We start from the raw sequence: 18,350 nt of genomic DNA on the forward strand, positions 1-18,350 counted from the left end.
CCTCTTTGCCCAGGCATTTTAATATTTTTAGTATTTTAGTATTTGTATTTAATGTTTGTAAAGACAGTTATAAGTTTCATCTTTTTTTCTCTAATTACTTTTGATTTGTATTTAATATGGGTTTATTATGTTAATCTTACTTTTGTTGTATGTTTAAATTGTTGATTTGATGATCAGGTGGTTTTTTAATTGAATGTAAATATATATATTTTTTTATCCAATGTACACCGCCCAGAGAGCCTTGCTATGGGCGGTGTAAAAATTGAATTAAATAAATAAATAAATAAATTGAAGACACATTTCAAGGCTTGCTATGAGAATTCAACAATGAAGAAGCTATTAGGAATACCTTTTTACATGCTCCTGATGGTACATGAATAGTTTAGGAAAGTGTTCTTGACTATCTAAAGAGATTGCTACAGAGCATACATAGATAAAGAGGCACACGCACAAACACTAGGCCCAAGCTGCCAGCACTGGAAGAGAAAAGAAGTGCCAGAACAAGGGTAGAACGTGCTTCTAGCGAAGTCACATCAATACTATCAAACCCAAAGTAACTCACTATAAAAGGTTGAAATATAATTTAACACACATATTTCTAACGATGTCACCCATATTCTTTGGTAGTGGATATGTACCCCTGGTGACCAACATGAGAAAACCTCTCCTTCAAAATGTAGAGTGCTTTCATATGATGGGATCAGTTTCTATCAAGTCTCAGCACAGAATAAGCAGCTACTGTATGAGGTGAACACTGAGAAGCACTAGTTTAGAAAGTAGTCTACAGTTACTGTGACTCACAAGAATTCAAGCTCTTCAATAGGCAGATTCCAAAATATCTTTGTGTGTGTGTGTGTGTGTGTAAATTTCCCATGTTGGAGTACTTTTTAAGTCCACTGCTGTATTAATAAAATAAAGATTTTCAGCCTCAGCCCAAGTTCTCAGCAACATATACAACCGGAACAGACACTACACAGAAGGGTGGTGGAGACCTGCCTGCTTCATCTTGGCCAGCTCCCGCCTTGTGTGTTCATCATTCCTCAAGTCCTTCTTATTTCCTACCAGGATGATGGGTACATTGGGGCAGAAGTGTTTCACTTCTGGAGTCCACTTCTCTGGAATGTTTTCTGAAATAAAACAAAATCAAACCAGAGACCTATCGTCAGCCAAGACTAAGTCACCATTTGTGTGGCAAATTCCTTTATTCAAGTACAGGAACTCCTTTCCCCAAATCCCTCATCAGCCTTTCTGGTTGGGCTCTCCAAGACCAATTTAATCCAGTAACCATGACAGTAACTGAAAGTAACTTTAAATCGTAGACACCAGTATTTAAAGATCCCAAACAATAGGCTATTAGGATTTTTCCAGCTGTTAGCACTTAAGAAAGAATCCAAAATGGTATAAGCAATTAGGATCCTCTTTCCTGCCCCCGAGTGTGATTGGTGTACTAGATACAATGTATTCCAGTTTCCATTTTGGCAGCTCTACAGCAGCTTACCCTAATGGAATGCCAACATTCTTTAATTTGAGTAAGACTAAATCCCTACCTTCTGCTACCATTTATTTGCCACTAGCCTGTTTCAACTAGTAAACAAGGAAGGAGCAAACATTATTAATAAGATGCAAAACAACTCTCAGATGGCTACAATTGTGATTTAAGAGACACTTGGCAGCATTTGTAGAACAACAAAGTCAACCAGGAGACTGAAGTTTTAAATTTCTCTCTTTATTGAGCCAAGAGCTATTCATGTCTGGGCATTTCAAATTGTACTCAAAAGGATGAGGTTGTATTTATCACTAAGCAATACAACATTTTAGAGTTAGTTTATAGTAGTTAAAACTGTATATTTATGGAAGTACAGTCCTTAAAATATGTATTTTATATTTTGCATAGTCTCAAAACTATGTTTAGCTGGGTACAACAAAAATGGCCTGTTGTACAGCTATCCTTGGTTAACAAACACTATTCCTATGCATATCTGCATGGAAATTTAATAGCATTTAAGGACAAATCAACTTGTCTCGTATAGAATAAAATCTGATAAAAATCAAACTTCATCATATCAGTTAAGTTATGCTGTGGTACTACTGTCTCCCGGCCCAGTTTTAGTGACAAAAATGTAGAATTCACCAACCTGGTATAAGCCTCCTTACCTCCAGAAAACTGGCCTAGCTTTGTGACAGCAGTACCTACATGCCAAAGGACTAGAATCTCTCACAGGATTAAGCACTGCTGGCCAAGAATTGCATAACGAGGGACAATCTTTTTATACATTTCACAGCTATAATTCAGTTAAGAACTGAAATTTCCCCCCACAAGAAACAAATATTTAATTGAAAACGTAAGTTATCTGAATGTTTTAATTATTATGTAATGTATAGACATCTTTATGGCAATGCCATAATGTAGGAACATGGCATAGATTTCATTTTATCCACTTACCTAAACTATCAGGACTATCGATTGAAAAACACATAAGTATAACATCGGTGTCAGGGTATGAAAGAGGCCTAAGTCGATCATAGTCTTCTTGTCCTGCTGTATCCCATAAGGCCAGCTCCACCTGCAGGAAGAACAAGGGCATTTAGCCAATAATGGAAGGTATCTTTACAGATAAGCTTTGTCAGGGCATATGGAAGTTCTTGATTTGAGATTTCAGAGTATGTCATTTCACTTAAAAAGAGAAACAATATGCTGTTCCATATATCAATAGTGATGAGAACAACCATGAAAGCAGCCTTCTTTATATAGGCACCGGGGTTTAGAACTTATTTCCAGAGGTAGTCAGCTTCTCTTTGTTGGCAGTTTGAAAGAGATAGAAGATCTGTCTATTTGTCCAGCCTCTAGTGGTCAGAAGGAATGACTTTGAGTCTGCTTAGCTGTGTGGCCTAAGAGTTTCGTTGTTAATTAGATTTTTAAAAGTTACACTGGTGATTGAAGGTTGTAATTACTCCTGAACATGATTGTTATATGCATGTTTGCTTGAAGCAGCTTACATCAAAGGAGAAGGAGAATAATCAGTATTAATTGTATTTCTATAAACTTGATTACAAAGGAATTGCAAGTGGGCACACAGAACCGGGCCTTTTCTGTGGTGCCTCAACAATTCTGGAACTCTGTTCTGAGCATGTCAGGCAAGCCTCATCTCTGGTATTTTAAGTAGGGCTTAACAATTCATTTTTTTTACTGTTGCTTTTGGGGGTTAATTTAGGATGCTAGATGTTGGACTGTTGGATATAACTGGATATTTTAAGCTTTATAAGTATTATATGTTTGACTGTAAACCACTTTTGAGTCTTCCCTGAAAAGCAATATAAAGGCATTCTGAATAAATAAATACAGTTTCACTACTTTTAATTCCCTGCCCAAAATACAGTTTGAATAGTTCCTTAGGAACTTCTATTCTATTTAAGGCTACTAGTGTAGTGCTTCAATTAAGAACAGCATAACAGAAATATCATTTTAAACTACTCAGATAATTTAAATTAACCCAATGCATATGATTGAACATTGAGGGCTTTGGACCAATTTACTAATTCAAAGAATGAAGTATACTTAAGACCAAATAAGGGGCCACTTCTCATTTTACTGTTTGATACTCGCAACACATATGCTCCCTGCTTCAGTTCATAATGTATGCACCTTTAAATCATTTTTCCGTAAAGAAATATAAACCGCAGGGACTAGAGAGGGCCAGACCCCCACATTTGTGTACATTGCAGGGGAAAGCAGCAACTTAATTCACAAAGAAGCGATTCCAAGCTGACATGAGGCATGCACATTTTGTACTTAGGTATTCACATTCATGTGCAAACAAACAAGGAGCACCAAGACTTATATAATTAAATAATTATGTGCAGATCTCATTCTCATTGAATTGCCACTAGAGTTACAACCTTAAATACAGAGCACAAAAGAGGGAAAGGGAAACTTGGCAGGATTTTTGTAGGGAAGGGAGAGTAGGAAGAGAGAAGAGGGGCCCAGATTGCATTCTCAACCAGTTTTTCCCCTTTGTGTAGAAATTGCAAATACTGCTGTGCAGTAGAAAAATTCCTCTGTAGTTTAAGGATATCGCATATTTAAATTTCACGTACAAGGTGTAGTTTCTGAAAGCCTTCCAGCTGTTTGGTGAAGCTATGCTTCCTATCATTTAAAATATTAAATAAAATATATTCAGTTCTGCCTTTCATTACTTCTACAGGATTCTGTAAAAGATGCTTTTATTTGAGGACAGCACTCTGTCCATCAGCAGTATTCATGCAAGATGCTAATTGGCAGAACAGTTCTAAGGAGTGGACCAAAGCTCCAGCTATCTGTTAGAAATAGGTAGAACAATTCATATCTCTTGAACATAGCAACAAAGAATATCTCTCAGAAAACACACTGACTGCAAACATGTTTCATTATCAATGTGTACCCATGTAATTGCTCCAATACTAACACACTGTATGGACCATATTTCAAACTAAACTTGTTTCAAAGATATAACCCCACTCATTTTAGCAACATGTAATTAAGACCCAGAACAGAATATCCTTTCTTCATAATTTCATGCAAATGATTTGGCGGAGGACTGCTAATATTCATTCAATTTAGTGAAAGTGCTATTTACGCAGAGTAGCAACAATATAGGAACATTTTATATAACAGGAGACTACACCCCAGTTGTAAACACGTGCACAGAGGCACCAATTTCTGAAGTTTCCTTGGGTTGGGTTCAGAGTTTCTATGAGGACAATTTTACTCATGGGACTTCCCCATGGGGGGGGGGAGGAGGAGTGATTTTTGCCGATTCTTCCTTTCTCCTATACCTGCTCTGAAAGTTTAGGGGATCCTCTAGATCACTGTGGGAGGTGGTGCAACGTGCATGGGAAAAATCAATCAACATCTCCTCAATCCTCTTTCTCCAGCAGTTCTCAGTCCCTTCCACAAGTGGAAGGAGCCTTTTCAATTGCAGAAGGGACACTCTCGATTCAATCCATGGGCTTGCATACAATGTATGTAGTTCCATGAGTGCAAGGATGTGCGCATGTACAATGGAACTATCCTCCCATCTCTTCCCCCATATGCCTTCTAACTCTGTTCTGGGGTTCCCCCAACCCTCTGTAGCAGATTTGGGGGAAGGCATGGGACACACACAGAGGGAAAGCTCAGTTGCGCAAGCATAAATCCTTGCACTCATGGAATAAATGTGTTGGACTTTAGTGTCATGCATGCTAACTATATGCTCTGTAGAACAAATGTAAATGATATAGTAGTGGCAGAAGTGCATACTCACCTGTTTTCCATCAACTTCAATATCTGCTACATAATTTTCGAATACTGTGGGAACATAAACTTCAGGGAACTGGTCTTTACTAAATACAATGAGCAGACAGGTTTTGCCACAAGCGCCATCACCCACTATAACCAGCTTTTTCCGAATGGCTGCCATAGCTGTGGAGAGAAACACACCGATTATTAAAAATTACACAAATTATGTTTTTTATGTGAGTGGTACAGGCTATTCTGTCTTGGCTGGAAAAGCTGACAGATTGCAAATTCCAGAGTTCTGCTCCATTGCAACTTTCTACACCAGTAATGCTAATTTAAAGGGAGTTGTGGACAAATCTGATGCTGAAGTGTGCAGCAGCAATCACTCCTGACACATTCGTTTTCCCCTACTGAGGGCATCACTTCCTAGCTGTGAAGATAGCTCAGTAACGTGTGTAGAGTTTGGAAGGGGTGCTGCAGGCTGTATACGAAGCCCAAAGGGACCTAAAGCTCCTGGACCTTCAGTTTAACACTCCAGCAATAGACATACAAAAGAGATGCATTTCTCTGCAAACTCAACTAACACTGGGCACTTATTCCCTCACCCCATCTCTGTCAAGAGCCAGCAACCATGCATCTATCTTCCCCTCCCCCATATTTAGAATGGCCTCCCCAGAATTGTTACAGTTTCAGTTGGAGTTTTACAAAGCAAATCCAGTTTTTATTAAGAATCTCATGTCATATTCCATTTTTGTACTTAACAGTTAATATCACCGCTTTTTGGGTATGTGGCCAATATTTTCCCTATTATGGTGATATTAATTCTTCCACATACATTCTATTAAATCAAACATATTTTAAGTAAAAGATACGTATTTTCTTAGAAATAGCAATAATGCTTAACAAGCAAACTCATTTCTGTATCTCAATGGATCACATTCCTGTTGCCCTGTTTCATATGGTTCTTTTTAGAATAAAACAATCAGCCTCAAAAGTGGAATAGAAACCCACACTAAGTTAACCCTCCAGTACATGAATCAGAAGCTAATTTCCATGGAAGGGTTACATAGTGAAGAAATTTCCTGAAATCCTACCCGTTTGTAGCAGTTACCCCTAGAGTGTTATGACACAGCTCACTCTTTAGCCCAATCAACCCATAGGGAATTACAATACATTCACAGCTACCAAATATGATAAAACTCTCAAGAATATGGCTACATTAGCATAGAGACGTTAAGCATACTTTCTGAAAGCAGGAAGAAAGTGATCAGCTTTTATATCCTTGGATGTTTGTGTTCCTGAAAATCCTAAACAGTTTAGGGGCAAACCACATTAGGTTTCCCTTACTTTATGATCACATAATTAAACACTGGATTTATGCACGACTGAAGGATGCTTTCTGAAATATCTTTGTACTGCAGAATTACATGAAGAAAACTCAAACCAAAAAAAGTTGCAGAGGTAGAACGGTGTAAAGCATCCAGGGATGGTAACACTGAACCAGATTCTTCTGATTCACCTAGTGTAGTACAATGAACTGTCATAGGGATTCATAAGCCCTGAAGCCAGACAGAACCACTGTGCACATTTAACATCAACAAACAGTGCAAACCTAACCAGAAGCGAGGCCTACTGAATTCAGTGGGGCTTACTCCTAGGGAAATCGGGTCAGGACTGTAGCCAATGTTAGCAAAATTTAATCTAGCCATTCTGGCACCAGACCTATATGAGCTAGTTGAACCTATATGAACACAGGATAATGTGCTCTTGGAGGCATCCAACAAGATATATTGAGGTGGGACAAAATGTTTCAAGTGCCAGATTGGCATAGCTCCTGGCCATGATGTAAAGGCTAATGCTTAGAATTGTAACTAGGTTAAGCATTACATTTATCAAGTGGAGTTTATTGCAGTAGACATGCTTCCTACCCAGACTGCAGGGTCAAGTCTAGGCTAAAATCAATTGGAAAACCCACTGATAAATCTGTGCAGTACTAGTAATGTAAGAGTCAGGCCATTTTGAAGTCATGAAGATTTCCTCAATTTTCTGGAAAAATTGAAATTTTGGAAAAGCCTAAGATGTGCAATACTTTACATTTCACAAACTTAAAACAATGTGAAATGTATTGTGCATTACTTAGCATATAAAATTAGATTTAATAAAGTATAACCTCTTATCCAATCAATAATTACAAATGTACCCCATGTTAGATCTGTGAGCTGGTAAATCCAGACAACCCAATTATTAAGACTTACTCCTCAGTAACTGTACTCAGAACTGTATTATAAGGTGCCTACATTTTTAACAGTTGTCAAAGTAAAAACGCTTGAATAAAAACGATCAACAGTGGAGTAAGCAAAAGATTATTTGGGACTTAGAAACAGTGGTTTGGATCTAAAAAATTATTCACATAAGCAGACGGCATTTCCAAATATGCATGGACATTTGCCAGTTTCACATCACAACCAACTGAAGCTCTTCTCCCCCCCCCAATTCAGTGGGACCCTAACAAGGGAGCATTTGAGAAGGCATGAAGGGCTAAAGGCAAAGGAAAAGCTGCCAATCGCTCTTTGTGAAAGCTGAAGGGTTTCCCACTGGCACAGACCTTTGGACTTAAACCAAAATGTAGGACCAGAGTAAATTGTACAGGAACAGAAGCAGCTCATTCTTAGAGAAAAAGGTTCAGAAAAACATCCCTGTAGTATAAATGAGTAGCAGTACATTTGGATATTCAGTTAGTGTTGAATCATTCAACATCATTTCACACAAAACAAGGCTGCAATTCTATGGACACTCTCCTGAGATTATGTCCCATTGAAGCAAGTCCTATTTCAAAGTGCACACAAATATATTGGGCTGCCTTAAACTAATTTTTTTTTACATTGTTGTTATTGTTATGTGCCTTCAAGTGGATTACGACTTATGGCGACCCTATGAATCAGTGACCTCCAAGAACATCTGTCATGAACCACCCTGTTCAGATCTTGTAAGTTCACGTCTGTGGCTTCCTTTATGGAATCAATCCATCTCTTGTTTGGCCTTCCTCTTTTTCCACTCCCTTCTGTTTTTCCCAGCATTATTGTCTTTTCTAGTGAATCATGTCTTCTCATGATGGGTCCAAAATAAGATAACATCAGTTTTGTCATTTTAGCTTCTAGTGACAGTTCTGGTTTAATTTGTTCTAATACCCAATTATTTGTCTTTTTCGCAGTCCATGGTATGCGTAAAGCTCTCCTCCAACACCACATTTCAAATGAGTTGATTTTTCTCTTATCCACCTTTTTCACTGTCCAACTTTCACATCCGTACACAGAGATCGGGAGTACCATGGTCTGAATGATCCTGACTTTGGTGTTCAGTGATACATCTTTGCATTTGAGGACCTTTTCTAGTTCTCTCATAGCTGCCCTCCCCAGTCCTAGCCTTCTTCTGATTTCTTAACGTGTAGGGCCAGTGACAAGTTGAGACAAGCCCATGGTCGACATGGAGTCCTAAACCAGAACACTAGAAGCAGCCTCAGCATGGACATTGAAATCACCCAGCACTATTGTTCTGGGCTCCTCCAACACCACAGCCATGACTGCCTCCGCCAGCTCGGTCAGAGAAGCTGCCAGGCAGCAGGGTAGACGATACACCAGCAGCAACCCTAGTTTCCTGTCTCCTCGGCCCGACACCAGGTGCAGGTCCTCACAGCCAGCTCCAAGACAAGAGAGGTTTCCTGGTGACAGAGATGGAAGTTCTGTAGACCACAGCAACTCCTTCCCCACGTCCCTATATAAAGGTTTGACTAAGCAATTAGAAATTAACTGTGGAAAGCAATTGATTTGTGTTTGTGTGTGTGTTTGCAGTGTTGATTTTTCTGTCCAGAAATCCTGAAGTGGCCTCATGCTGAGTTGCACATATTGGGAAAATCAGAAATTAGTCCTAAGTTACACCCTAGGTGGCCATTCAGCCAGATAGCTAACTGCAGTGTACACAGCAATATTTCTATTCTTCTAGGGCTATTTCCATCCTTCGGCATTGAGTGCTCAAGAAAAATTATGATTGTGAGTATAGTGATTACTTTAAAAGGTAAAGGATAATTAAAGGCAGCCATTTTCTTCAGATCGCTTTAAGTTATCTCTTTATTTCACCCTTCAGCGATAAGCACCCAAGCCTGCTCTACTCATTATAATAACTGCAGAATAAACAAACTGTTATTTTTTACTGCCGGAAAACAAACATGTTTCTTTATTGCTGGCTGGGTAGAGAACTCAATGGAAAAGCAGAGCAAAGGAACATCCAAGTGGTGGAATCTAACTCTAGCCAATAATATGAAGGTCTGATATTTAACTCTTCAAGGATCATGCCACTATGTTGTTGTTATGTGCCTTCAAGGTGATTACGACTTATGGCGACCATATGAATCAGTGACCTGCAATAGCATCTGTTATAAACCACCCTATTCAGATCTTGTAAGTTCAGGTCTGTGGCTTCCTTTATGGAATCAATCCATCTCTTCTTTGGCCTTCCTCTTTTTTTATTCTTCTGTCACTCTACTGGCTGGATTTTTCAGGATAATGAAGTAATTATAGGGTGGTTGTGATAATGAAAAATCCACCCTCAGTCAGAGAAAGTCTTGAGTGAGCAGACTTTTTGGGGCTCTTCCAGATGAGGCTTTTGTTGTGCACTCGCCCAGCCTTATTCACTGAATTTTTCAGAGGGTCCTATTCTTAAATTACTTCTTAAAACAAGCTATCATTCTTTAAATGGAGGTTGTCAGTATCTGTCATGTCACAAATTAAAAAGATGACAATTTCCCATAAAATAACTAGGTGTGTGTGTGGGGGGGTGAAGCACAGCTCTTGGGGGGTGAAGCACAGCTCTTGGGGGGTGAAGCACAGCTCTTGGGGGGTGAAGCACAGCTCTTGGGGGGTGAAGCACAGCTCTTGGGGGGTGCCCCCATTCCCTTTCTGGCTACAGGGCTGCTCTGACCCCACCCACAGCTGGCATGTGGTCCCTCACAGATTACTCTTAAGGGAATGTGGCCCTAGACAGAAAAAAATTTCCCATCACCCTGATTGTAGCAGGTTGATCAGGTTCAGAATGAACAGAACCTCTGATCAATGGCAGTGTGGTTGAGTCTCCCTTGCTAAACTAGCTATTTCTCCTTTGGCCACAGGTAGCTTTTTTTTTAAAGTGTGGCTAATCTGCCTGTGTCTGCTTAATTCCTTCTGACTTGCAGAGAAGCAACTCTGTTCCCTTGCATTCAGCCAGCTTTGTTATTAACACAGCCTATTCCAGAGCAGGAGGGTGAGCCTGGGAAATCCATAGCAAAGCATGGAGGCTATTCACACTGATGGCAGAGCAGGGGGGGGAGCAATGTGCCTTCTACATCTAGCAATTCCCCTCACCATCATAAATTTACTATATATAATAATTTGCAGTCAGAGGAAATCCTGGTGTTTGCCCAAACATTGAGACCTGAGCAGGGTAAGATTCAGAGCACTCCATCATCAGTGGATTGAAGTCAAAAGGATAAGATCTGGGAACGGAATTGTACCCAGTTGCAGAAGGAACTTGTGTAGATAATATAGCACTATTCCTTCTTTCCCCACCTCACACCCATTTCTGCTTCATCAAAGTGCTTGTTGCATGTCCAAAAGGCTGGGATAATACCAAGGCAAGATAAAGAAATATTAACATGTTAAAAGTCATATCATGTAAATTTATCTTCAGTGACATCCAGCAGCTGCGACGTGTTGCTGTCTGCTTCTTAAAAGTTCTGTAGCTCCAATGTTAAAGAGATGCAATGAAGCAGATGTTGTTATGTGCCTTCAAGTCAATTACGTCTTATGGCAACCCTATGAATCAGTGACCTCCAAGAGCATCTGTCGTGAACCACTCTGTTCAGATCTTGTAAGTTCACGTCTGTGGTTTCCTTTATGGAATCAATCCATCTCTTGTTTGGCTTTCCTCTTTTTCCACTCCCTTCTGTTTTTTTCCAGCATTATTGTCTTTTCTAGTGAATCATGTTTTCTCATGATGGGTCCAAAGTATGATAACCTCAGCTTCATCATTTTAGCTTCTAGGGACAGTTCTGGTTTAATTTGTTCTAACACCCAATTATTTGTCTTTTTCGCAGTCCATGGTATGCACAAAGCTCTCTTCCAACACCACATTTCAAAGGAGTTGATTTTTCTCTTATCCACTTTTTTCACTGTCCAATTTTCACATACATACAGAGAGATGAGGAATACCATGGCCTGAATGATCCTGACTTTGGTGTTCAGTGATACATCTTTGCATTTGAGGACCTTTTCTCTCATAGCTGCCCTCACCAGTCCTAGCCTTCTTCTGATTTCTTGACTATTGTCTCCATTTTGCTTAATGACTGTGCCGAGGTATTCATAATCCTTGACAAGTTCAATGCCCTCATTGTCAACTTTAAAGTTACATAGATCTTCTGTTGTCATTACTTTAGTCTTCTAGACATTCAGCTGTAGTCCTGCTTTTGTGCTTTCCTCTTTAACTTTCATCAGCATTAGTTTCAAATCATTACTGGTTTCTGCTAGTAGTAGGGTATCATCAGCATATCTTAAATTATTGATATTTCCCCCTCTAATTTTCACATCTCCTTCATCTTGGTCCAATCCCACTTTCCATATGATATGTTCTGCGTACAGATTAAACAAATAGGGTGATAAAATACACCCCTGTCTCACACCCTTTCCTATTGGGAATCAATTGGTTTCTCCATATTCTGTCCTTACAGTAGCCTCTTGTCCAGAGTATAGGGTGCACATCAGGACAATCAGGTGCTTTAGGCACCCCCATTTCCTTTAAAGCATTCCATAGTTTTTCATGATCTACACAGTCAAAGGCTTTGCTGTAATCTATAAAGCACAGGGTGATTTTCTTTTGAAATTCCTTGGTCCGTTCCATTATCCACCGTATGTTTGCGATATGATCTCTGGTGCCTCTTTCCTTTCTAAATCAGCTTGGACATCTGGCATTTCTCACTCCATATATGGTAAGAGCCTCTGTTGTAGAATCTTGAGCATTACTTTACTTGCATGGGATATTAAACCAATAGTTCGATAATTACTGCATTCTCTGGGATCCCCTTTCTTCGGAATTGGGATATATATTGAACGCTTCCAGTCTGTGGGCCATGGTTTAGTTTTCCATATTTCTTGACAAATGTTTGTCAAAATTTGAACACATTCAGTCTCAGTAGCTTGTAGCAACTCTATTGATATGCCATCTGTTGTTGTTCTTTAGCTTTACTCTGATTTTCGATATGACCAGTTCATGATCTGTACCGCAGTTTGCTCCTGGTCTTGTTTTTGCCAAAAATATGGAACTTCTCTATCTTCTGTAACCAATTATGTAATCAATTTGATTCCTATATTGACCATCTGGTGATGTCCACGTGTACAGTCATCTTTTTGGTTGCTCAAAAAATGTGTTTGCAAGAGACAAATTATTGGCTTCACAGAATTCAATAAATCTTTCTCCTGCTTCATTTCTGTCTCCTAAGCCCCATTTCCCCACAATTCTTAGGTTCTTCTCTGTTCCCTGCTTTTGCATTCCAGTCCCCCATGATTATCAGCACATCTTGTTTTGGTGTGTGATCAACTTCCTCCTGTACTTCTATGTAAAATCTCTCAAATTCTTCTGCATTTGCTGTTGGATGATGGTTATGTTAATAGGTTTCCGGTTTAATCTCATTGATATCACTCGCTCAGACCTTGTGTTGTAGCTCCTAATTGATTTTGCTACATCATTTCTCACTATTAAAGCAACCCCGTTTCTTCTTAATTTCTCATTTCCTGCATAAAATATTTTGTGGTTGCCTGATTGAAAATGTCCCATTCCCGTCCATTTTAATTCACTCACGCCAAGTATTGTAATGTTGATACGTTCCATTTCTTGCTTGACAATGTCTAACTTTCCCTGGTTCATGCTTCTCACATTCAGTGTTCCTACTGTGTGTGTTGTACAACTCCGGACTCTCCTTTCGCATCTGTGCGCATCAGCCTCTGGGCTTCCTTTCGGCTTTGACCCAGCTGCATCATTAGTCACAACACTACTCGTACTTGTCCTTTGTTCTTCCCCAGTAGCTTGGTGAGTGCCTTCTGGGGGGTCTCATCTTCCAGCACTAAAAATTTCTTAAAAACCTAATTCCAACACAGACGCAGACTGGGATAAGGTCTCTACTGAAAGGTTTGTTGAAAGAGGAAGGTCTTCAGCAGGCACCAAAAAGCTAACAGAGATGGTGCCTATCTAATATTTAAGGGGAGGGAATTCCAAAGGGTAGGTGCCGCTATGTTCTGCTTCCTAGGTTGTGCAGAATGGAGCTGCTGATAAGATGGTATCTGCAGGAGGCCCTCACGTTCAGAGAGTAGTGATCAACTGGGTATGTAAGGGGTAAGATGATATTTCAGGTATCCTGATCCCAAGCTGTGTAAGGCTTTGTACACCAAAACCAGAACCTTGAACTTAGCCTGGTAGCTCACAGGTAGCTAGTGTAATTATTTCAGCAACAGGGTGACACGTTGGCAATACCCTGCCCTAGTGAGCAGTCGCACTGCCGCATTTTGCCCAGCTGCAGCTTCCAGACCAACCTCAAGGGCTGTCCGACATAGAGCACATTACAGCAATCCAGCCTGGAGGTTACCAGTGAACAACAGTGCTCAGGCTATTCCAGTCCCAAAACTGCTGCAGCTGTCTGACCAGCAGAAGCTGGTAAAAGGAACTCCTAGCTAGTGAGTTCACCTCTAGTGACAAAAATGGATCTAGGAGCACCCCCAGACTATGGACCTGCTCTTTCAGAGGTATGACCCCATCCAAAGCAGGCAACTGACCAATTATCCAAACTCAGGAAGCCACAGCACCTCTATCTTGCTAGAATTCAGGCTCAGTTTATTGACCCTCATCCAGCCCACCAGTGAGTCCAGGCAGTGGTCCAGGGCTTGCATGGCCTCTCTCGATTCAGATGTTACAGAGAAATAGAGCTAGGTATCATCAACATACTTAATACCCTGTCAAAACTGTGTTTAGACAATGGAAACTCAGCACCCTAACTTTTTATAGAGTTCAGCATGAGCACACAGTACAGTAGGATGCAAGACTGGTACACTATGGATTCTCGTTTACAGAATACTCTCACCAGCAGGATACTTCACTGAACCTTCACTAAAGGTTGGTACCACTTTACCTCCAAATTGTCAATTTCTATGCAATGTTACAAACCCATACAATTCCACAGATGAAGGGTAATAAATGTAGCACTGGGCATGGGAATTTATAGTCCCATGATAAATGAAATAGAAAATTTCCATCACGTCACATAACATTTGACAGCAAAGACAGACTTGGGCAATACACAGTGAAAACAGTAAGTTTGAACTAGATTCATGCTTTAAGCAGCAGAGTAATTAGCTTGCTCTGCATTATCATTTTTAGCCTGCCAGAATATTTAATCAGCAAACAGGACCACACAATTTCACATTATTGTGCTTAATCAACTGAGCATTTACTAAGATTAAATCAAAGAACCATCTGTCAATATCATTTTTTTTAGGATGAGGTTGGATACAAGGCAGGTTTCTTCGGTCTAATTCTTGTTACGTTTGTATAAAACAAAAACATAATGGCTTTAGAAAAAATATTGTTTACAACCTAAAAATTATTTACAAGAATAAAGTATAACTGTTTCCTTTCTTAGATTCATATACATGCCTTGTAAAAGTAATCAGACCCCTGACCAATGATCTCATATTACTGAATTACAAATGGTACATTGTAATTTCGTTCTGTATGATATTTCATTTTCAAACACTGAAGCTCAAAATCAATGATTGTAAGGTGTCATTGGTTTCAGGCTGGGAAATGTTTGTAAGAAACGTAAGTATTGCTTAAGTATTCAACCCCCACACATTAATATTTGGTAGAGCCACCTTTTGCTGCAATAACAGCTTTAAGTCTTTTGTGGTAGGTAGGTACCAGCTTTGAACACAGCGTCGCAGGGATTTTGGTCCATTCTTCTTGGCAGATTAGCTCAAGGTCGTTCAGATTGGTTGGATGTCGCTTGTGGACCACAATTTTCAAAGAGTATCACAGATTCTCAATGGGATTGAGATCAGGACATTGACTGGGCCACTGTAGGACATTCACCTCTTTGTTCTTGAGCCACTCCAATGTTGCTTTGGCCTTGTGCTTGGGATCGTTGTCCTGTTGGAAAGTGAATTTCGTCCCAAGTTTCAGTTTTTTAGTGGACTGAAGCAGGTTCTCTTTGCAGTATTTCCTTGTATTTTGCTCCATCCATTCTTCCTTCAATTTTAACAAGATGCCCAGTCCCCGCTGATGAGAAACATCTCCACAGCATGATGGATACTTCACTGTAGGGATGGTGTGTCTTGAGGCATGGGCAGTGTTAGGTTTACGCCACACATAGTGCTTTGAGTTTTGGCCAGATGCTCTGTCTTGGTCTCATCTGACCACAAAACCTTTTCCCACATTGCAGCTGGGGCACTCTCATGCTGTCTGGCAAACTCCAGACAAGCTTTCAGATGGTACTGTTTGAGTAACGGCTTCCTTCTTGCCACCCTCCCATACAGGCCAGTGTGATGCAGAATTCTTGATACTGTTGACTGGTGCACCATTACTTCACTCCCAGCCACTGAACTCTGTATCTCCTTCAAAGTGATTGTTGGCCTCCCTGTGGCTTCTCTCACAAGTCTCCTCCTTGTTCAACCGCTGAGTTTTGCGGGGCGGCCTTTTCTTGGCAGTGCCTAGGTGATGTGATGCAGCTTCCATTTCCTGATTGTTGATCCAGCTGTGCTCACTGGGATAGCCAAACACTTGGATATTATTTTGTACCCTTTCCTGAATCTATGCATTTGTATTACGTTATCTCTCACTTCTGTAGAATGCTCTTTGGTTTTCATTTTCCTTCAGAGCCACAGTCTGACCAATGATCCTTCAACGGTAGGGTTTTTATACTGACAGCAACTTTAATGGTTCGCAGGTGGAGGCCAATGGTAATGTAATTGTGTCCTCGACAGGGCAATCAATGTCTGTCATCTGTGTAAACTGGGAAATTCCACAGCACAGGGGCTGCTTATGCAAGCAACATGTTTCAGTTTTTTACGTTTCTTACAAACATTTCCCAACATAAAACCAATATCACTTTACAATAATCGATTTTGAGTTTCAGGGTTTCAAAATAAAATATCATACAGAACAAAATTACAATGTAATTCAGTAATATGAGAGCATTGGGCAGGGGTCTGAGTACTTTTGCAAGGCACTGTAAATCTTATTAACAAGTGTCCATTAAGGCATATAAGCAGCCACTTGCCTAGTTGCTGTGGAAAGTTAAGCATTATCTCCAGATGGCCAGGTAGTGCTTTTATAAATTTATTTTAGACCACAAGCAACTAACATAAGTATGGGAAGACATGTGGCTTAGCGATTCTTGTGCATTTTCAATCCTACTTTGCATTCAAACATCATAAACCATGCTTTCTCAAAGCCAAACCATACAGCTGAAAAGAGCAAGACAATTTTCAAGTTCTTTGTTGACATTGTTATTAATTACCTGCCCTTCACCCAAAGATTCCAGGCAGGTTACAACAATGTTAAAATATGACATTTAAAACAAAATAGGGTGGGGTCCTAAAAATACATGTCTCAGGTGTCAAAGGCCAAGATAAAGAGGTGCGTCTTCAGAATTCATCTAAAACTGTCCAGCGAAGTTGCCAGACACACCTTAGTGGGAAGCGAGTTCCACAACTTAGGGGCCACCAGACAGAATGCCCTCTACTGGGCCACCACCCACTGAACATCTGAGGGTAGTGGCGGTACCAAAAGGGTCCCCTCTGCTGATCCCAACACCTGAGACAGTCTGTAAGGAAGGAGGAGGTCTTTCAGATATTTGGGACCTAACTCTTTTAGGGCTTCAAACGCTAGCATGAGCACCTTGAACTGGGTCCTGAAATGAACTGGCAACCAAGATCCAAGATGAATCATTTTTCTGCTGCTATAATTCCACATAGATCAATGAAAGGTCTTCAAGGCATGGTTTTCCACAACTTTTTGAATTTTTCAAGTGGAAGCTATTTTATTTACACAAACATTTCCATGTAAAATTGAGACAGCGGAGTCATAATTTGCAGATAACTACAGAACAGAAGTCTGTGTTTTAAGCTTAAAACAAATATACAGGTTAGACCAGTGTTTCCCAAAGTGTGGTACGTGTACCCCTGGTGGTACGCGAAAGGGTTTCAAGGGGTACACGGCTGAATGTTTTTTTGTACTTTATCACTGGGTTTTAGCAGCAAAAAACATGTGCATGTGTTCTTTTAAGAGAAAATACAGTTCTTGTGAGTTCTCCAGTTTCTCACACAATCATGTGAGGGAAGATCAATATAATAACAGTGGTTTATCCCGATGTTATTCAACGCGTAGTCTCTTTCGCTCTCAATGCATTCCTTGTCTTTTCGTGCACCCCTCCAGTTTCTCATAAGACTCGTACTCCCTCGCAATGACTTTGGCCACCAAAAAACGCTTCTACAGACAGACAGATGGCGCCACAAAGATATTTATGCGCATGCTCAACTACAAAAATGTTCACACCGGGAAGCGTTTTTTCCCCTCTATCTTCAGCCCTGCAGCGGCCATCTCGCCAGCCACTTCCCTCTTGGGGAATCTCCCGCTCTTCAGCTGCAGAGCAGTTTTTTCCCCCATCCTGCCTGGCCTGCCCGCTCATCAGCTGTGAATTTTAGGCGGGAGGTTTGAATCCCCTGCCTGCTCTTGGGCTGCGTGCCTGAGTGGCTTCCCAGGCAGGATGGGGGGAAAACCGCTCTGCAGCCAAAGAGCGGGAGATTCAAACCTCCAGCCCAGGCAAGTGCTGCCTCTGTAAACCCGCTGCATGCTGCATGATTTTCAGCTGGAGTTTCCGGTTTTGGGGGGTGCCCTCCGGGTCTCCGGGAAAGAAATCCTTTCCTCACCAGTGTTCATACATTGCCAAATAATCTCTTAAATGCAGAACAAGAACAGTTCTTGGAGCTGACTTCAGATGGTTTCCTGAAAGCAAAATTTGAACAAA

General features: G+C 40.5%; 1 protein-coding gene across 3 annotated transcripts in view; it reads right to left on the reverse strand.

Moving 5' to 3' along the window:
- The window catches only part of RHOA (ras homolog family member A), a 53,317-nt gene that overhangs the window by 4,586 nt on the left and 30,381 nt on the right, over nucleotides 1-18,350 (reverse strand). For all 3 annotated transcript variants that reach the window (XM_061617770.1, XM_061617769.1, XM_061617771.1), the window contains 3 exons: nucleotides 5,280-5,437; nucleotides 2,444-2,564; nucleotides 997-1,127 (listed from right to left, as the gene is read on the reverse strand). In XM_061617770.1, coding sequence (XP_061473754.1) covers nucleotides 997-1,127; nucleotides 2,444-2,564; nucleotides 5,280-5,435 — 408 coding nt within the window. In that variant the 5' untranslated portion in view covers nucleotides 5,436-5,437. The remainder of the gene's footprint in view (nucleotides 1-996; nucleotides 1,128-2,443; nucleotides 2,565-5,279; nucleotides 5,438-18,350) is intronic.

Source organism: Rhineura floridana, chromosome 3, assembly GCF_030035675.1.
Source record: "Rhineura floridana isolate rRhiFlo1 chromosome 3, rRhiFlo1.hap2, whole genome shotgun sequence".
Lineage (NCBI taxonomy): Eukaryota > Metazoa > Chordata > Lepidosauria > Squamata > Rhineuridae > Rhineura > Rhineura floridana.